This window comes from Rhinolophus hipposideros, assembly GCF_964194185.1.
Source record: "Rhinolophus hipposideros genome assembly, chromosome: 6".
Lineage (NCBI taxonomy): Eukaryota > Metazoa > Chordata > Mammalia > Chiroptera > Rhinolophidae > Rhinolophus > Rhinolophus hipposideros.
Window position 1 is genome coordinate 82,757,549 of NC_138052.1, and position 21,835 is coordinate 82,779,383.

The window sequence follows — 21,835 nt, forward strand, 5'->3', positions numbered from 1 at the left end:
CTCTGTGCCAAGTGGCAATAACAAATACCTGCCTTCCAGAGGCTGTGTAGGAGAGTGGTTACGAGTTCAGGGTTAATTGTGGACACCTTACTAACTGTGTGCTTTAGACAAGGTCAGGCCCTTTTGAACCTTGGCTTGCTCATTTGTAAAAGGACAATAATAATAACTAACTCATAGGGTTGCTGTGAAGTTTAACTGAGATATTTAAAATAAATATGTTTAGCAGAGTGACTAGCACATGGTGGTAAGCTTTAAAAAACAGTTAACTCTTATTAGCACTGCCCACTGCCATTACTTTTATGTGGGCCTCCATTTAGCCTGCTTTACTGAGATGACCCTTAACTGATTTTGTCATTCCAGTCGTGTACCTTTCCAGTCCATTCTGCATTCTGTTACCTGAATGATTTTTTAAGAAACAAATCTGATCACATCACTCCCTTTCTAAAATTCTTTAAGGCAATGATTTTGTGTGTGTGTGCGCGCGCGTGCGCGCGCACGTGTGTGTGTGTGTGTGTGTGTGTGTGTGTGTGTGTGAGAGAGAGAGAGAGAGAGAGAGAGAGAGAGAGAGAGAGAGAGAGACACCAACCCTTTTGATAATCTGGGGGTTCACACATTCCTTGGTGCTATCCTTGGACCCCTGATTAAAAACCTTTGTTTTAATGGCTTTCCATTACCTTCAGTTTAAAATCGAAGTTACACAGATAAGAAAAGGCAGATAAGTATTTTTCTGTAATCCAGTTATCTAGAGAACCACTTCCTTTCTTCATAGTTTTTAGGCTATAATTTAGATATTTTCTGTCCTCATCTCTCAGTACTTACCAGCCGGTACCTCAGGCCTTAACCCAAAACAGCAGCTTGCTATCTTCTCTCAAGGATGTGCTGCTTACCACAATATTTTGTTATATTTACCTTTTTTACTTGAACTTCTTAAAGGTGTTGATTGTATATTAACTTTTGTACATTTAGAATCTACAGCCTAGCTTAATGGCTGACACATAGTATTAGGTACATGTTTGGCTAAATAAATGAGTTACAGAATTTGTACCTATTTATGAAAGAAAATGAGAAAAGGTGAAAGAACAACAAATTATCCATGGTCCTGACGTCCAAAAGCATTAATTTTTGACATTTGTATATCTGCTGTGATTTTGCGTGGATAGTTTCTACCTTCCAGGGCTCAGCTCCTCCACAGATAATTTGGGGAGGAGAGTCATTGCCCTTCCCCCTTCAAATAGACAGTATGAGTTTAATATATGTAGGATTCCTAATCATGCTATTAAATGATTCAATCTTGAGATTATTAACCATATTAAATTTTCACTACTTTCTACTTATTCCTGGGCCTGCCTTTACCTGCCCAGTTCTGGGGAATTGGTATATACATCTTCTTATTCTTCCTTCCCTAGATTCTTACACTGGAGGGTTTAAGAAATTCTTTATGTGACGCAACCCTGTATTCTTACAGAACTTAGCATAGTGCTTTGTATGTTTAATGCTTCTTAATACCACTATATGTTAATTCGTATTTTTGGAAGAGAATACATGAGTAATTGATATACTCATTGTACTTTTCATCACAGTGTTTTCTTAAGGAGCAAACTGAAGATCAGAGAGAACAGTAACTTATATAACTCTAAACTCTAGATATACTAAAATTAATATAAAATCAATATCTTCAAGAAGGTGTGAGATTCCAGGGCTGGTGAGTGGCAAAACTGAGACTAGAATCCATGTCATGTCTTTTGTCTCCAAATCTTCATCAGTACCATGTTGTCTGTCTCTTGGGGACAACTGGCAAAGGTTGAAATGGTTCTGATTTTTGAATGAACTCAAATTCTGATGGAATTTCATGCTTGGATTTGTGCATTTTTCCTCCATTTTTGCCGTCAAGGCTTCATGAATTTATTATTCTATTTGAAGGGAAAAGGTCAGGCTAATTCAACCCTTTTAATGTTTCCTGGTCCCCATCCTCTGTCTTCTACTTTTCTTTGCTTCTCAAAGGGAAAAAAACAAATGGTGAATGGGAAAGATGTCAAGTAATAAGACTTTTTATTCATGTTTTTTGTAAGGCTGTACTGATTACTTCAGTCCTTTCATCTAGCTGTAAGGACATTCATTATTGAAATATCATTGAATAAGCCAGCTTATGCCTTGTTTTTCTTTGCTTTATTTTTAGGATAACCTCCTCTTTATGCCTCACTGTTTGAAGGTTGGGCTTTATGAACAAAAGCATCACATTTAGAAATACTAGATCCTAGAAACTAATTTCCCTTCTCATTCAGCCCTTCTTGACAGCTGCTTTTGCCCCAGATTGATTATTTGGGAGAAGAATCTTCCTATCTCTATGTTCAGCAGCTTAAGGGAGATTATGGTCAAAGTGTTTGCATTTGATGTTCTTCTTCTGTGCAATTAACTTGACCTCCTCTTGACTTGAAGGCAGGCTGTTAAAGCCAGACTATTATTACTTGAGGCAAGATGTTTGATACACTTCCTGGGAGTCATCTTTCCCTTCCTACACAGATGCTATTGGACTCTGTTAGCATGTTGCCCAAAACAAAATTACGTTTATAAAAGAACAAATTAAATGTTTTCTTTTGAAAGTGGACTTTTATAGTTTGAGACTTCTCTAAGAGCAAGCTTTTGCATATTTAATCATGGTTTGTCTGGTAAGTTTTGGGAGCTGTAAGTGGAAGCTCTCACATACATCACGGAGAAGACGGGTTGTTAACTACAAAGGTGGTCTATATACATGGAAAAGCTAATAGCTATCAATTCGGAGACAGAAACTAGCAAATAGTATCCGAAGGGCGAATGGGCTTCTTACCGAAATGTTCATTTTCCATTTCCTGTGCTTGCAGTTTCATCTTTTGAGAGGGCTTTATGATGCAACTGCTAATTATAATTTCTGTACTGCTGTGAAACAAGGGCTGCTGCAGCCAGGCCGTCAGGAGCTGAGGCTGGCAAAGGGAGGCAGCCTGTTTGTAAAGGAGGACTAAGTGCGGCTGTCTATTTTTGACACTGAGAAATAAAGTTGTACTTTTCCATCAGCAGTTCTGGGACTTGTATTGTTTCTTCTGTTTTAAGCAGGGGCAGAGGGAGAACCATTTCTTTCTTTTTCAGCCATGAAGAAGGACCCACCTCTAAAAAAGTGAAGACTGAGGAAGGGGGAACTGACTTCAGCCTCTCTAGCCTGGCTGAAGGCCGTGTCACCAGGGTAAGCAGAACTTCCCACTGTGCTCTCCCGTGTCGGGAAGGCTGGGGCTCAGGGAGATTGCATCAATTTTTGTTAGTCCTTTAAAATGTCACTTGCTCTGTATATAAGCCATACAGGCTCATCCTACACTTTTTCCTTTAAGTAATTCTTAGTGAATTACCTATAGAATTAGCTTTATGATATATAGTCCACAGAGCACAACATAATACGTAGAGTATGGAATATCTCAGTCATGGCACTTTCTGTAGAGATTTTGTTGGCTTCATTTTGCTGCTTTCTATTTAATCATAATGATAGGATAAGTGGGGTTGATGATATGAGTCAATCTCCAACTATATAAAATTTAAGAGTAAAACTATTTCTTTTGTAATATACAACTTCAGAACAGGTTTCACAAGTTCGGATTTCCCCAAACCAAGTATCCTTTGACACTCGAGATCTTTCTTTCATGGGAAGGTTTTTCAAAATTGAACATATTGCTTTATTTTAAGCGGCGTTATTTTGAATCAGTGGATCTTAAAAATTGTTCCTTACTAGCTAGCCAAATATACTAGGAAAGATGATGAGCCCTGGGGCATGCCTTTTCTCTACCTCAGAAACAAATGCTCTCAGAAAAACTGAATGTCAAGAATGATTTGGCTTTATTTCAGTGTTTTTAGTGAAGGAAAAAACAATTATTTGTTCTGACAGCTATACCAGAGTGAACTGGAAACTGGAGTACATTTTGTGCCCGAGTTTACCGGCCATAATGGAACCCCACTGTCTTCTCCCCTGTGAGCTGAATGATACTTAGTCCCTATCAAGGCAGGACAGGAAGAATAAAGACATAAGTATGATCAGGAAGTGCCATGTCGTTGGCAGAGATTTTCATCTTTGAAACTTTCCCACCTTGCACTGCAGTAAACCGTGATATATGTCTGCTTTTATTTTGGGGAGACATGTTCAGTTTGGGCATGTTTATATATTCTACCAAAACTTCAATACCAAAGGCTCAGCAGCAGTCCCCCCAGAGAGGGAAGTTCAGTGCATGAAGCATTGGGCTGTTGCTTCTCATGTCATAGTGGGACAAATATATTTTGAACGGACCCCACACTGCAGAATCTTCCCCTTCCTGATTGGTTGGGTGTCAGGATGCACAAGCCGTCTGCCACATAAAGCCTTCAAGCCGACCTGGCCGGGGGCTTGGTAATATTCTGACCCCTCTGGAAAGAAGTCACTTTGCATAAAGGGAGGTATGTGAAAGTACAGACTCGGGCTGTTTGGCTCCAGGAATCTGCTAGCTTTTAACAGAACCCTGGAGATGAAAATGAACACAAAGGGCCTTCACTTTGTCTTTGGTTTTATTGTATAAGAGCACACTTACTACATTAAGCCATCTTATCTTGCCTGGGGTGCAGCCAAAAACGAGAGGTGATCTGCAGGTTTATTGTCTGTGGGTATATTCTAGGTTGGAAGTGTGAATCCTGCTGAAAACTTCCGCACTCTAGTGCGGCAGAAGACCGCCAGCTTTGAGGAAGGTGAGTACTATGCCGTCAGCTCTGCATTTCAGGGGAGATCCTTAATTAGGTTCATAGGTTTAAGGTCTAGATGAAGAAGTGTAGCCTTTTGTTACAGTGCGACAGAGAGCCGTGTATCTTTGTGTTATCCCGTATTAGTGAGTTCACTGAGCCAGCGTCGTGAGCACATGAGGATAAACCCAGCACAGGTCTGCCCAAAGGAGAAATCATTTGCAGGTCTCCCTGGTAAGAAAACTGTAGGCCAGGACCTTGGAGCTGGTAGTGCCACGTCACTGAAGTTCTTTGGGTTACTGTGAGTGAGCTTGGAAGAAAACTTGTTTGTGTTGTGTCTTCCTGTTTTCTGAGACTCATCATTCTTCTGCTACTCCTGAGGGTTTGAGCCCCTTTACAGTGGTCCCAGAAAGACCTGGCGGCTGCCCCAGATTGATCCTTCTGAAATTGACCGTGTCCTTACAGTTTTCTTATCAGATATCACCAAGAATCCATGTAGGCTTGGGCTAATAGTACAACAGCTTCCAGGGCCGGATAGAGGGTCTTGAACTAATATTCATACACTCAGTTGTGTTCAGGTTCCTATTCATTTAACCTTTAAAGAATGGCAACTGTTGCTTGCAGTCCTGCGGGTTCTGTATCCAGCAGTCCTCATTGTTGCTGCCCAGGGACACATTGTTGCTGTGTGAGCTGCCTGTGTGTTTGTTAATGTGTGTGCAGAACTGTCTGCTTCCAACTTCTTGGCACTTTATGGGGAAAAATGGCTCCTGCATGCCTAGAGCACGACATCTTTTTAGTTGAATTCTCTGTAGTGCCTGGCATGGGTCTAGGGCACCCTACCACTTAGAGTCTCAGAATCCTAGCACGATGCCTGGACCTGCTCTGCCATTAACCAGCTGAGCCTGAGGGAGAGCATGGAATCTTCCAGGCCCTGTGCACTCTTTTAGGCAGGGTGTGAATATTTTGCTTTCAGATCGGAGAACAGTTTTCTGCCCTTTTAAGAACTGCCATATTCTTAGCAGGAAAGCTTTTGAGTTTTAACACAAAACTACATCTGAAGAGAAGAAGGAAATGTAAAAGTGACAGCTTTCTGGAAGGATTGGTGGAAACAGTACTTCAGAATTTCTCGTCTTCACCTATTGGATTGATCAGAGGAGACTTGCCCAGCATTGCACTATGCTGCTGTCTGTTTGGCTACATACTTTCACTGGTGTTGGGAGGGGAGCAGAAACACGCTGCGACAAGTCAGTGAACACTATGGTTTATCATGATGATTGCGTTTTAGAAGAAAGATTATGGCCGTCTTAGCTTTTGCTAATATGTTGTAAGTTACTTCGGCCAAAGTCAAGGGTCCTCCCTTTGGAAGTGATTGGTCTCCACGGCTGGTGTGTCGGCATGGTCTCTTCAGGGCCTAAGTAAGTCCAACATCGTCACCATTATAAAGATAGCCACTAGTTAGTTAGTGTCCACTGTGTTCAAGTCGTTGTACTAGCACTTTGCTGTATTGTTGGTCTCAGTTACCCCACACAGCAATCCTGCAGCACATGAGCAAGTAATGTTTGAGCTTTAACAGCTGGTGGCAGAATGCTCTGAAAAAGAAAATTGTTTTAATTGGGAAAATACTTTGATACGTGCTTGGGTAGAGACGGCATCTCTGTCCCCAGGCTTGGTTGTTAACCAGTGCGGGGTTCAGAGCAGCAGGGAGTTAGTGTCATAGAGGCAGATAAACCAGAGCCAGTCAGGAGAGGAGAGGAGAGGAGAGGATGAAGAGAAAAGGCATAGAAGGTGAGAGGGAGAGGAAGTGAATGCGTTTATGGATGGGCACAGCATTCTATAATATGTTCCCAACTCATGACCGCAAATGTTCAGTGTCAGTAAAACTGGAATGCGTGGTTTTATAGTGCTGCGTATGAGGAAACTGGTAAAGTGGCAGTGCTTTGGGTCTTGAATTTACATTAGGCAGAGCGGAGAAAGCACCTGAGAGCACAGGAGACAGAGTCTGAAGAGATCATGAGAGTAAATTCCGGAGAATTTGTTCCTATCTTAGGAAAACCTAATGTTTCCCCAGGCCATAGAATTGGGGATTTGAAGCAGTCTTGTGAAAATAACAAGGGCAGTGACCCCTAGATGGCATATAGGTTACAAACTGGTATTATCTCCACTTTACAGGTGGAAAAACTGTAAAACTGGAAGAGATAAACTTCCCCCAAAATCACAGAGGGATTCAAATCCATTTCTCTTTCAAATACTAGATTTTTTTCACTCAACCTTACTGTTTCTCCTAACCCTAATGCCCTCCTTTCCTACATTTTTTTTGTTTATTTAAATACTAATAAGGTCACGAATTTTAAACCTTGTACTTATAGACAGTACTTTTGATGAGTAGACCATTCTTTTATGTTGGACAGGACTGAGTCCCGGTACATTGCTAGTGTTGTGATGGCAAATGTCCCTCTGTACCTCCATCTAGAACTTGGTCAGTCAAACGACTGGGTAACTTTCTAGTGACCTCATCAAAGCAGCCTTTCTGCAGAGCTGTGGGAAAATGGGACTACCTGCTTCTTAGCAACTAGTTCTGTTTCATGGTCCTAACTTGGCTTCCTTTCTTATTTCAAGCTTCAGAAATGCTGTTTCCTCATTACTTTTCCTGCCTTTGTTCTTCTGCCTGGGTATCTCTTTCCAAGGCCCTTTGTGAGCCAAGACTCACTTCCCCTACAAGTGAAAAGTACTCTGCTTTTTAAGCTGCCTCCCTGGCACTGATCTTTATCCCTCCTTGGAGATCTCTGCCTAGGGCAAGGGAGGGAGAAGCCCTTCTCTTTTCTCCATCACATCTACTTTTTAAAATTCACTTGCCAAAAGCACGATCAGTAATAGATAGCTGGTAAGATTGTTTTACCCCTAGGTAGAACTTGGCCCTTTCACCTTTTGCTATAAACTGAAAGAGGGTTGTAATTTCTTCTGTCTGGTGTAATAGTATAGTCCTACTGAGAGTATTGTGATCCTGTCCTCTTGACATCAGCAGTCTACAATGGGCAGCTACACATTTCCTTCTGGTTTTTGGTATGAGGGATATTTCTTGTCCTACGCTTATTGGCATAGAGGAGACAATACCGAACCCAGGAGTGTGTTCTTTCTGGCTGCCGATGCTCTGTAAGCTGTCTTTGATTCTCAGGTGCTCTTTTTCTGGCCCCTTTCCTCCTCTTTTCCTACCCACCCACCATTCTGTCACTACAATTTCACAATAGAAAAATTCCTGACCACGTCTATGTCCATGATAATCATCTTACAAGTGTGGAAGTGTTGGTTCTCTTACACAGTATTCATAAGTGCATGAGTGCCATCATTGTGATGTGTGTCAGCTGTACGTGTAGGCTATTGGAAGAACCTGAGTCCACAGAGTTCTCTAGACACAACTAAATCGAGCTCACCCACTTATGTGAACACCCTCTTTCCACCTGTTCAGCAGGGCCTCTAAGGAGGGACGTATGGATTTTGGATTCCTCGTCCCTTCCCTGCTTTTGCTTAGGAAGCATGCTAAAGTGGTCAAAAATTGGACAGCGAATTGGAGAAGGAAAAAGCCACATGACTTCAATCCTCCCAATGGTTCCTACGTGATTGAGATATGTCTGAATTTATAGGTTCCCACCGAGTCTGAGATACAAGTACATAAAGTAACTTAAATGTAGTTAAGATGATTTCCCACAGATTGTTGCAAATGTGTGGAAACACTGGATCAAATTCCATAGAGCCATCTTGGCCTCTTGTGGCTTCAACTTCTTCATTGGTGCCTACATTTCATTAGATGGCACAGCACTACCCTGAAGTTTACATTTTAATATAATAAAACTCATCAACCAGATAATTTAAATGAAATCATTGAAATGAAGACAAAAAGAAATAATAAAAAAGATATGACATAGAAACCAAAGACCATCATACAGAACCACTTTAAAAGTGTTTTCAGTTTTCAGCAATTCTCCCTAAAATGTTTCCATTTTTGCTCAGCTTCTAAAATCCTTTAAAGAGTCTGTCAATCTGGGGATCAGATTATGTCTAATTACAGGATATGGCTCTGTCATGTGGGGTCTCAGCTCCCGCTCCCTACATAAGAATGCAAGATATGGTGAGGCCAAAAAGGAACACCCATGGAGCCATAGATAGGGGAGTCATACCACTATATTCTTGATGGTGGCTGGTCATGACACAGAAGCAAACATCTGCCAGTACCCCAACAAGGGGTCTTCCTGCACCCCCATCTCGCTGGCGGCCAGGTGAGACACAGGAAGTAGGAGCCACATGTTCCTCAATCCGCCGTCTGCTTCTCTGCCAACCCCACTTGCTAGCCACAATCCGCCCTTGCTAGCCTAGCCATGGCAGTCATATTAGTGGCTAATGGGTAACCGGTAACAGCTGATGGCCAACTAGTCACAGCTGATGACCATCTGCTACCCGAGCCAGCACCTTTCCATGTGAGGCCGAGAGCCTGGAAACTGCTCTCTGGGACTCTGTCCCTACAGGCTTTTATAAAATGTAGCCTGGTTATCTGTTAAGAAAAAGAGACAACTGGTAGCATAAAAATAAAACCCTGTTTGCTGTAGTTATGTTCTCAGCACTAAGTCTTTTCCTAAGAGTGTTAGAGGAAGTCTATGTGTGATATACCACGACGTTCCTGTTTTCTCCCAGTGGTTTTCTTATCCCAGGTGGTAAAGTTGCTTGCCTTAAACTTGTGTATTTTGTCTCTTTTTATGTTAAGCATGGATATTTTTCCCTCTGGCTGAAAATGTGGAACTCACATGAACGTTTTCTCCACGTCTAAACAACTAGAAAAGCAGAGTTTGTTCAAGCCTTCATTTAACACAGTGACCAGTGGGCTTGCGTAGATGACCCGTGCTAGCAGTGCGACAACAAGGCAGGTGTTCACGATTGGCTCTGATGGCAAACAAAATTAACGAGTGCTTCAGAGAAATGGTACGTTATTCCGCTTGCTGTTGGAGTTCACCCTTGCAGTGAGTGCTAACGAGAGATTTGTGAGGCAGAGAGTGGTTGAAGTACTTCATCGTGGCAATTTCTCTTACTTATGGCTCTTTCTCTCTGCCTCCTATGAATTCTGCAATTCGTCCTTGCGTGGTAGGTCATCGTTGTCCAGGGCATTGCGCTCTGTTCTCTTGGAATCGGCTGTCTTCAAGATTGCTTCTTACGCGCCGCTGGTTGAAAAAGGAAACTGATTTCCAGTTGTGCTGATGTGCATACTGCTTTAAATCAATGACTTAAAAGTGACTCTTTGTGGCAGGCAACAGAAGCTCTTAACCAATTAAGACGTTTAAGAAAGGATGTTTGGCTTTTGTTAAAATAGTCACTAATCAGCTGAAATGTGTGAAGCGCAGCCCAGAAACAGTTTGGAGTCCCACTTAAATGCAATAAAACTGTTTTGGTCCTCCCCTTTCAAATTGCAGGCCCAAGGCAAAAAATATGCTGACACAGAAAGAAGTGGCAAGTATAATTTGATATGGTTAATCCTGTCTGTTACACATGTCTACATAAAACTCTGAAAAATGGGGTGCTTGTTTTCTTTGGCCAGAAAAGGGAAAGGACTTTGGGTCAGATACAGAACACAGTTTAGCAGAGCTTGAGAATATTATCAGCACAGATGTCTTTGGACATCAGAGAAAAGTTAACTTTTTATTTTTATTTTATGTTTTGTGGTTCCTTATGGGCAGCTGGAGAAAAATCTTTAGTTACTAGTTATGATTAAAGGCCCTGCTGTGAATGGAATTGTCCAGGCTCTCCCCCTAAATTCATTTGTTAAGGTCCTAACCCCTAGTATTGGTATGTGGAGGTGGGGTCTTTCGGAGAACATTAGGTTTAGATGAGGTCGTGAGAGTGAGGCCCTCATCATGGGATTAGTGCCCTTTGAGGAAGAGACACCAGAGTTTGAGCTCTCGCTTCCTTCTCCTTTCTCTCTCCTTTTTCTCTCTGCCATTTGAGAATACAGTAAGAAAGTGACTTTAAGCAAAGAAGAGTGCCCTCACTAAGAGTGCTAGACTCCAGAACTGTGACAAAATAAATTTCTGCTGTTACACCACCTAGTCCATTGTATTTTGTTATGGCAGCCTGAGCTGACTAATACAGGCCCATTTCCATTTCCGTTTTGAGATTAAACTGCTGAAATCCTGTGGTTTATCTCTTTCTGTCTTTCAGTGGTAATGAGATGCAACCGTAACAAACTCAACATAGTCACTGTCGGCCATGAGAGACAGGATCCGTATCTCAGAAGAGAACTACCTTTTGATAATTCCACTGCCCTTGGAATTTAGTAATGTTTCCTTAGGGCATTGATGATAAGATTTGCTATCTGAGCTTTAGCGGTTATTCTGAAGTAGAAACATCAAGTGTCTCCCTTCTGTTCGTGGTAAATCTCCACAGATCTCTTAGCTAAATTGCACTTATTTACTGCCAATTTTTTAGTTTATTGAAATATAATTTTCTATTAAATGGATTCATTCTAAGTGCAATTCATTGAACTTTTGTAAATTTATAGAGTTGTACAGTCATCATCACAATCCAGATAACGAATTTCTCCCTCATCCCCCAAAAGTTTCCCGTGATCATTTGTAGTCACTTCTTTTTTCCCAGCACCACCCCAAACAGCCGTTTTCTATTTCCATAGATTTGCCTTTTCTGGAAATTTCACTATAAATAGAGTCACTCAATAGTCAGTCTTTTGCACCTGGCTTTTTCACTTAGCATAATGTTTTTGAAACTTTTCCATGTAGCATGTATTGATAATTTATTTCTTTTTATTGCTGAATAATAATTTTATGGATATACCCAATTTTATTCATTCACCAGTTGATGGATATTTGGATTGTTTACAGTGTTTAGCTATTACAAATAATGCTTCTATGAATGTTTACGTACAAGTCTTTATATATTTTCATTGTTCTGGGGTAAGAGTGGAATTGCTGAGCCATATGGAAAGTTTACATTTAACTTTTTAAGAAATAGCATTCTTTTCAAAAGTATTTTAACCATGTTAAATATCCCCACCAGCAGTGAATGAGGGTTCCAAATGATAACATTTGTGTTGTTGTTAGTCTTTTCACTTATATCTGTTCTAGTGGCAATGTATTGGTATCTCATTGTGCTTTTAATTTGCAGTTCCTTAAAGATTAATGATGCTGACCATTTTTCATGTCCTTATTAGCCATATGTATATCTTCATTGCAGAAATGTCTGTTCAAATCTTTTACCCTTTTTCTTGCGCATTTTTTGATTGGTATTATTGAAATGTAGAGAGGTTTTTTTTTGTATATAATCTGGGTACAAGTCCTTTATCAGATATATAACTGCAAATATTTTTTACAGTCTGTGATTTATCTTTTTAATGGTGTCTTTTGATGTATGAAGTTCTTAATTTTGATTTTCTAATTTTTTCTTTTATGGACTGTCATTTTGTTGTTATATATAAGAAATCTTTGCCCAGCCCAAGTCACAAAGATTTTCTCCTATGTTTTCTTCTGAAAGTTTTAGGTCTATAATCCAGTTTTAGTTGGTTTTTATAAATAGGTATGTGGTGAGTACCTAGATTCATTGTTTTTCATAGGAATAACCAATTGTGCCAGCACAGTTTGTCGAAAAGATTGTCCTTTTCCCATAGAATTGCTTTGGCACCTTGTTGAAATAGTTGATTGTAAATGTAAGAATTTATGTCTATACTCTTCAATTCTATTACACTGATCTATGTCCTTGACTAATACATTATTTTAATTGCTTTAGTTTTGTAATAAGTTTTAAAATACTGTAGTATATTTTCCAGTTTTATTCTTTTCTAGAATTGTTTGGCTAATCTAGGTCCTTTGCATTTCCATATAAATTTTAGGGCGAACTCTTTACACAAAAAGCCAACTGGGATTTTGATAGGAATTACATTGAGTATATAGGATAATTAAGGGAGAATTTCTATCTTAATACTATTAAGTTTTCTAATCTATGACCATGGAATATTTTTCCATTTATTTAGATCCTATTTACTTTCTCTCCATAGCTTTTAGTGTACAAGTCCTGCACTTTTGTTAATTTTTTGCCAAGTATTTGATTCTTTTTAATGCTATCGTGAATAGAATTTTTTAGAGTTATTTTTTGGAATGTTTGTTTCTAGTATATAGAAATACTGATTTTTGTATGTTGATCTTATATCCTGCAACCTTATTAAACTTGTTTATTAGTTCTAATTGTTTTTATATACTCCTTAGGGTTTTCTACATACAGGATTATGTTGTCTGCAAATAAAGACAGTTTTACTTCTTTCTGACTTTGTACACTTTTAATTTCTTTTTCTTGATTGTACTGACTGGAACATCCAGTACAGTGTTGAATAGAAGTGATGAGAGTGAACATCCTTGTTCCTGATCCTGGGGAAAGCTTTTAGTCTTTCACCATTAGTTTGATATTAGTTCTAAGTTTTTCTCACATTCCCTTTATCACCTTGAAGAAAGCTTCCATTCCTACCACGTTTCCCTGAAAATAAGACCTAGCCAGACAATCAACTCTAATGCATCTTTTGGAGCAAAAATTAATATGAGACCTGGTCTTATTTTACTATAAGTAAAATACTTTCTTGCTTCAAAAGATACATTAGAGCTGATTGTCCAGCTAGGTCTTATTTTCGGGAAAACATGGTAGTTGGTTGAGAGTTTTTGTTATGAATGGATGTTGAGTTTTGTCAAATGCATTTCCTACATCTATTGAGATGATCCATGTGGGTTTGATTCTCCTGTTAATATGCTATATTCATTGATTTTCAGTTGTTAAACCAGCTTTGCATGCAGAGATAAATTCCAGTCAATTGTGGTATTTAATCCTCTTTGTATATTCCTGAATTCATTTTGCTAACATTTTGTTAGGAATTTAGTATATGTGTTCATGAGGGATACTTTTCTGTAGTTTTCTTCTGGTGTTTCTGGCATTGATAACAGGGATATACAGGTCTCATAGAAAGAGTTAGAAAGTATTCTTTCTTCCTTTTCAGGATTAGGATTATTTCTTCTTTAAATATTTGGTAGAGTTTGCAAGTGGAGCTTCTGCACTTGGGTTCTTTGTGGGAAGCATTTAAATACTAATTCCATTATTTTACTTATTACAGATTTAGTTAGAATGTCTATTAATGCTTGAGTCAATTATAGTAATTTGTGTCTTTATAAGAATTTGTTCATTTCCCCTAAGTTGTCTAGCTTGATGGCATAATAGTGTACATATTATTTTCCTTTATAATATTTTTAAGTTCTGTGGATTGAGTGATGTCCCCTCTTTATTGCTGATTTTAATCATTTGTATCTTACCTTTTTATTGGTCAGTCTAAGTAAAGTTTATATTCGTGTTAAATAAAATTTAACTTAGTAAATTTGAACCTCTGATTGGCTTTATTAACTGATTTCATGAATGAGGCAGCATCTTATCTAGCAAGCAGAGAGATATTCAGGGGTTATACAAAATAGAAGACCTTTATAGAAAGGAGGGTGGAATAAGGAAGTCATCAGCAAGAGAAAAATGAAAGTTCATTGGAGGAAAGAAAGAGTTCAAGCGACAACAGCTTTTTGTTGGCTGAGCTGTCGTGTTTCCATTGGCTGGGCTTGTTGCTAGGCAAAAGGAAAATCTTCCTCCTGTTGGAGTAGGGAAGTAGCTCTTTGGGAATGCAAGGTAGTCTCTTCCATAACTGACCTGGAGTGGTAGGGTGTGAGAACTCCCTCTATAGGTCTTCTCAACTCCCAGGGAGTTTTAGTTGAGGTTTCCTTTATTATAAATTTCACAGTGGATTTTTTTTTTTAATCTTTTTAGAAGATCCCAACTTGTAGTTTTATTGATTTTTCTCTATTGTCCTTTTTTTATTTCATTGATAGCTGCTCTAATTTTTATATTCCCTTCCTTTTGCTTGCTTTAGATTTAATTTGGTTTTCTTTTTCTAGTTTCTTAAGGTAGAAGCTTGATTATTGATATGAAACGTCATTTCTTTTCTAACAAAGCTATACATTTCCCTCTAGCCAGTTCTTTAGCTGCACACCATAAATTGTGATATTGTGATATGTTGTATTTTCATTCAATTCAGATAACTTTCTAATTTCTTTTGTGATTACTTCTTTTACCCTTGGATTATTTAGAAGTATGTTGTTTAATTTATAAATATTGAAGATTTCCCAAATTTCTTTCTGTTATTGATTTTTAATTTCACTCTGTTGTGATTAGAGAACATATTTTGAATGGCTTCAACCCTTTTAAATTTATTGAGACTTGTTTTATGGCTTAGCATATAGTCTCTTTTGACAAATGTTCCATATGCCCTTTAAAAGAATGTGTATTCTGCTGTTGCTCGGTGAAGGGCTCTGTAAATGTCAGTTGGGTCAGTTAGGATGATAGTTTGTTCAAATCTATATCTTTGTTGATTTTCTAATTGTTCTCCATGATGTTTTGAGTTTTGAAAGTTATTCATCTTGAGACCTTGTGGGCTAGTGAGACCTTTATAATTTTTGCCTCACCTAGCTAACAGAAATCTAGAGACCCAAGTGATTTTCTACAGAGTACCAATAAAGAAAATATGGTCAGTTCAGATATTAAATGTACTTTAAATAAAGGTCTTCAGGGATGGGAGTTAAAAAAAAATACCAGGTACATGTATCGCAAGGTTATGTTTATGTTTCAGAATCCTTTGCTTCATGGGAGGAATTAATTTACAATAGTACAGAAAAAAAATGTGTAGATTTCAGGAACTTGTTAGAGCACAAAGATGATTAGTTGTGAGTAAGGAAAGCCAATTTACATTTTAGTGACAATAGGTATTTTAGTATGTTAAGTCTTAGGTAATATTTATAGATTTGGAAAATTTATAGGTTTATTATTCCTTCATTTCATTTGTTTCTTCTTTGGTGCCATTTTTCAAGGTTTACTTTGTTTGATTCATTATTTGTCTAATACACATAGAAGAAGATATGTAGAATAACTGAGGTTGGATTATCCCATAATTTAATTGTCCCCATTTGTAATTACTCCATAGATACCTGCATGCATATAGTCATGATGTTGGAGATGATATCTCATCCACACACACTTGCACACATCTCTTAACATAGTTTGTTACTTTTTGTCTATGTATTTCCCTTTCTATAGAGCTTTATTTTAACCATTTTCATCTCTGTAAAATTAAGTGCAGGGTGGTGATAAAAATTCTAAACTGTCTATTTTCCTTAGTGATAGCCAGTACTGAATATGCAGGGTATGGGTTTAAATGGAAGGAACACAAAATGACATATTCGTTCCATAAAGGTGTAAACCATTGAGACCTAGTCCGTTTATTCATCCACTCAGCAAATGGCTAGCATCCTACCATGTGCTAATCCTTGTGGCAAGACACAGACAGTAAACAAGAAAATATATGTCAAATGGTGATAAGCACTTGTGTTGGTTTCCTAGGGCTGCTGTACCAGAGTACCACAAGCTATCTTACAACAGAAGTGTATTTTCTCATAGTTTTGGAGGCTAGAAGTCCAAAATCAAGGTATCAGGTAGGGCTGGTTCCATCTGAGGACTCTGAGGGGAAATCTGTTCTATGCCTCTCTCTTAACTGTCGGTGACAGCTGGCAGTCCTTGGTGTTCCTTGGCTTGTAGATGCATCAGGTCAGTCTTTGCCACCATCATTACATGGAATTCTCTCTGTGTGTCTGTGTCCAAATTTACCTCTTCTGTAAGGACACCAGTCACAGTGAATTAGGGCCCACCCTTATGACCTCATCTTAATTTGATTACATCTGCAAGGGCCCTATTTCCAAATAAGCTCACATTCTGAGGTTCTGGAAAAGACATGAATTTGGGGAGCACTATTCAATTGTGACAGCAGTGTAGAAAACAGTAAAACAGGATAGTGGGATGCTGGAAGCTGGGGCGACATGGGCTTGTGATTTTATGAAGAGGATCATGGAATGCTCACTTTTGGGGTGTCATGTAGACAGAGCATTGAGGAAAGTGAAGGAGAGAGACTGGTGGACTTCTCTGGGGAGAGATTTGCAGGCAGAGGAAGCAGAATGTTCCTCTGAAGCAGGACTGTTCGGCTTTGTCCAGAAGCATCAGGGAGGCATCCGTTTTGCTGGAGGAAAGAAGAAGATGAGATCAGAGAGGCAGCTGCGGCACGTAACACGTGGGGCCTCCCAGACCTTTTGCTTTTATCCTGAGAGAAATGGGAAACCACTGGAGAATGCTAAGTAGAGAATGGTGAGATTAATGTGTTTTATAAGGTGCTCTGGCTGCTGTGTTGAGAATGAGTGAGGCTGAAGGAGACAGGTAAGGAGGAAGTCTACTATAGTAATCCAAGTGAGAGACGTAGTGTTGGAGGTAGAGTGAAAAGAGTTCACATTCCTGATAGGCTTTGAAAGTAGAATTGGCAGGTTTTGCTGATGATTCAAATGTAGGGTGTGAGAGAAAGAAACAAGTCAAGGATGATTCCCCAAGTTTTTTGGCCTAAGCAACTGGAAGGAATTGCTATTTACTCAGAAGAAAAAGACGTAGTGAGTTGGTTCTACAGGAAAACGGTCTGGGTTATAAATATAAATCTAGGAGAAGTCACCATACAGATGTGCTATAGAGGTATGAGACTGGATGACATCCTTGACTGGGGAAGACGTGTGCGGTCAAGGGCACGGGTGGAAGGAGTAACTTAGATATATGCACAGATGGTTCATCCAAAGCAGTAAGACAGAAGTAAGAGAGTGGGTACAGATGCAGGTGGGGGACCAATTTGAAGAAGGATTCATGGAGGAGGTTGGTATGACCCGAGCCATAAAAGGCTGGATAGGAGAGGGCCCAAAGAAGCCTGTCCCAAGTAAGGCAACGCTTAAGTGATGGGGTGTCCTGGTGCTGTGGGTGCTAATAGGACTTTCCCCAGAAATAAGAGATTTTTGTTGCTGTTCTTGTTTAGCCTCTTGAGTTTATTATCGATGAGCATTTGTGACCACTTTGTACCTGGTTCTAATTTCCCTTCTAATTTCTAATCATCTTCTGGATGTATCTCTTCCTTTCCATTCTAACTACCTCTATTCTAATTCAGGCTTTCCTTGCTTCACCATTGGACAGTCATGGCATTCTCTATTAATTATTCTGAGTTCTTCTCGTTCAACTCATCCTATATAATGGTACAGATTTAGCTTCTTACAGCACAGATTTGATTATAGGTCAACCCTTCTTAATTTTTCCCCGTCTTTGAAATTAGTGCAGCATTCCAGGCTTTCTACAACCTAGTCCCACCCTGCCCTTCCAGACCCATTTTCTACAGGTCCGCTTGGTGATCCCTGTACTCAAACTAAGCTATATTCCTGCTAATACCCTTGTGACATTGCTTTCCTGCCTCTGTATGTTTGCTCATGATATTCCTTCCACAGAGCATGTCCATTCTTTTTTCTCACCCGCAAATCCCATTCTAAAGAGATGCTTGTGATTTTAGAGTCAGTATGTCCTGGGATACCAGTGCCCACTAGTTTTTCTTCTAGTGTGATTCATCACCAAAGCGGCTGCTGCCGCTCTGCCATCAGTGAGACAAATAACCTCCATCTGTCATGTTCTCTGGGTACTTCCAGCTATTAGTACAATTTCTTTTTTTGTTTCCATTGTTGACTTTAACACAGCAGTGCTTACGAATAATAACAATTTGAATTTTTGAATTACAGCAGAATTCTCAGGTTCTTTAGATCAATTCACAAATTTTAGCCCCATCAAAGAATTAGAGAAAAATAATATGTCTATATTTTGAGCTCTACAATATTACACAATATTCTTCACAAAATCAGAAAAAAATAGAGGGGGGGATAAAAGAAGGCTCTGAGGGGTCCTCAAGGAAAGGTACCATATAATCACAGGGTGTCATTATTTATCAGTTTTTAGAAAGATTTACCACATGAAATACAGGTGTTTTAAAATTTTTGGTACTTGCTTTTCCTTTCAAGAAGACTCAAATTTTTGAGGCATCATAAAACAATGTGTGCTGCCTCCCGCTCCTCCATCGTCCACAAAAGCACGTTCAACCAGTAGCCTCTTGCTTCTCTCCTTGGTGAGGCATCTGACTCAGCACTCACTGTGTCTCTTCAACTAATACATGAATTGCACTTCCATTCAATTACCAACTCTTAATTGGATCCCATTGCCAGATTGGCCTCCTGTTCCAGAGTCTTTCCTCTTTGCGGCACAGTTACTATGGCTACTTGGTTCCTTCTGCTCACTTCCTGCATTCGTTCGATGACATACACTCAGGTACTGAAGCTAGACAGATACTGTAAAATTGTTACAGGACCAGACACTCATTTTGCACTCTGCCTCCTTCCTACTGCCCATCTAGAATGGGATCAAGTCGGGTGGGAAGGTTCTTAATTTTTCTATATCACTTTTATTTTACTGAGCTTCACCACGTTTTAGAATTCTAGGACCTTAGAAAATTGTGGAGACTCTTTCTCTCCTCTCTACTCCCTGCCTCCACCTCCAGCACATACTTCCAAGTATATGGCATATATGTTATATAAACAAGCCAAAGAAATCACTTTATCATTTGATGAGGTCTTCCTTTAGTTTCTTTCTTATGTTAGCATCACGTCCGAATTTTGTACTTTAAGTGCATTCATTCTGGAATTGGGGAAATTAGTTACACTAAATTAGAGTGGATGTTCTTTGGTTTTTAGTTAACCTCTGTATGCCCTGTAAATATTAATTGATAACCTTAAGTTTTTGTGGGACATGTTCAATGGATCTTTATAATTAAATGGAATGTTTTTAATAAAAGATTAAAGACCTTAGAATGCCATGGAACACACCCATTAACCAGGAAACTTAAAATTTTTCAGCTGACATGGGAACAGATCTCTGGTCTTAATACCCAAATAATTTAAGATGAGAAATATTATTCATCCAGAATGAAAAAGACTTATCGTAATGTTCTCTTACATAAATTGAGCTGACAAACAGTGAGCTAACTGGACGCCATTTTTCTAGTTTCTCAATTGCTTGCACTGTCACCTTTTTTCAAGAGTGAGCTAAGACCAGGAGACGTTCAATATCATTCTTCCAGTGGCTACGAAGTAGGACTCACAGCGCCAATAAAAACAAAAATAAAACAGAGAGAGAGCTCATAGTCTGCAGGAATAGATTCCGACAATAAAGACTTTGCATTTACTCTGCTCCTTGTGCCTGGGGTTTTAATTTAACACATCAATGAAAAGGCTGCATTAAATGGGGGGGAAACACTCAGCAGGACTTACTTTTATTAGTGCAATTTGTAAGAAATTACTGCATTTAATGAGAAAATCGTTAAGCATGAAAAAATGGGCTGTTATTGAACTTGTGGAGTTTAAATGGTGAGGTTAAAGTGTTTTAGTTATTGGTAAGAAAAATAATAGTAGTAATAGTAATAATAATAAATTAGGACTATATCTGTACGGTTGAGGTGGTCAGCACTTTATATACCTTAGTTCAATTTCTTGCCACTGGTCATGCATAATATTGTCTGTGCTGTTCTCTACATGGTATGCACTGACTTCCTAAAAGGGAGGTCGTCTGCTAGGTGAGGAAGTCTGGGACAGAGTCTACTGTAACAGTTTCTAATAGGAGGCAGGACAGGCGAGGCGCAAAGAGCAGGGCAGAGCTGTCCTGTTTCTACTTCACAGGCCAGCTGCTTCCAAATAAAACATTGCAATATCCTTTTCAGGTTCATAAAGTTTATACTTTTTTCCCAGTTCTCAGTTTCTTTTGTTGGCCACCCAGTGATTTGTTTTTCCCCAGTAAAACTGTTTCATTAAAGACTGCATAACTATAAATGATACTAGGCCGAGAAGCACCAACATTCAGGGTAAATTCTTCCTGGGTCTTAGATCCAAACTCTTTTGGAAGTGGAAGCAGAAAGGTTAAGAAGTAAATCAGCATATCTTTGTCACTTAGAGGAAAAATATTTAGGATACCTCCTTTTTGCGCTTCAATTTTCAGAAGCACATTTGGCTTCTGCAAGGATATGCAGGCCACGGGGAGGGTTCAGTCACTCCTGGTGCCTCCGATTTATATCATCATGATCGCTGTGTGTCATCATGTTAAACCTGAAGGAAAGGGAACTGGGTGGAGCGCTGGAGATGTTTCAAGTAGGAGTGAAAATCATATTTTTTACATAAGTCTGTTTTTGTAGAAGTACAGCTTTTTAAAAAAATGGGAAAAGCTTTAAATATGCTTGTGAACCTTTTCAATAACTTTTAGTTGAATTTCATTGTATCCTACTTCACTGGAAAGAAAAAAAAACTACGTTTTACCTTCCCTTATTATTTAAAGACTATCTTGTTAATTTCCACCTCCTGGAATTACCCAGTGCATAAAATGGGGCACCCACCTCCGTGGGTTTATAATCACACATTGTGCTGGTGGCCCTTAGATGCACTCCTCAGCCTCTCCTGATGCACTGGATCTGGGGGAGGGGTGGAGGCAGAGCTGGCTCCTACAGGGTACATTTCCCAGGCTGCCAAGTCTACTGGCTTCCTAGGAGGGAGGGAAAAGCCAGGGTATTTTTCTTTGTCCCTTAATTCGCTGGGCAGCGTCTCCAGTCCTCTATGGTTTCCACTCCCATAGGACCAGGCTCCTGAGCTCTACGTACACCCCCCTCTCTTCTCCTCTCCCCTACCTTCCCCTCTCTCCTCTCTTCTTTCTTCCCCTCCCCTCCCCTCCTCTTTCTTCCCCTCCCCTCCCCTCCTTTTCTTTTCCACACACTCTGGGGTTGCTGAGGGCTTCTTGCTAGTCCTCATCTCTGGGTTACAGCACCATTCTCAGTTGGCATTACATCTCTTCACCACCTGTGACAATTGCCTGCATTAAATTTTCTGGGTTCAATATTCAGTGATTTCTGTTCTTCTGGCTGGGTCCTGACTGACATACACACAACGGCCAATTTATATCCTATCATAAGGAGACATAAGGAAGCCTCTTTGTGATCCGTTTCTGTTTCAGTTGCCTATATTATTAATAAAACACAGACTCATTTTCTTACCAGGCAGATGTTTAAGTTTCTGGCTTAAAACTGCGATTGTAATTTATATGTAGATTTAATTAGTGGTAG

General features: G+C 39.4%; 1 protein-coding gene across 3 annotated transcripts in view; it reads left to right on the forward strand.

Annotated features, from left to right (window-relative positions):
* Nucleotides 1-21,835, forward strand: part of XRCC5 (X-ray repair cross complementing 5) — an 84,207-nt gene that overhangs the window by 42,724 nt on the left and 19,648 nt on the right. For 2 of the 3 annotated variants that reach the window (XM_081051180.1, XM_081051181.1), the window contains 2 exons: nucleotides 3,121-3,214; nucleotides 4,662-4,731. In XM_081051180.1, the coding sequence (XP_080907306.1) occupies nucleotides 3,121-3,214; nucleotides 4,662-4,731 (164 nt within the window). The remainder of the gene's footprint in view (nucleotides 1-3,120; nucleotides 3,215-4,661; nucleotides 4,732-21,835) is intronic. The other variant, XM_081051182.1, reaches the window with a different exon arrangement.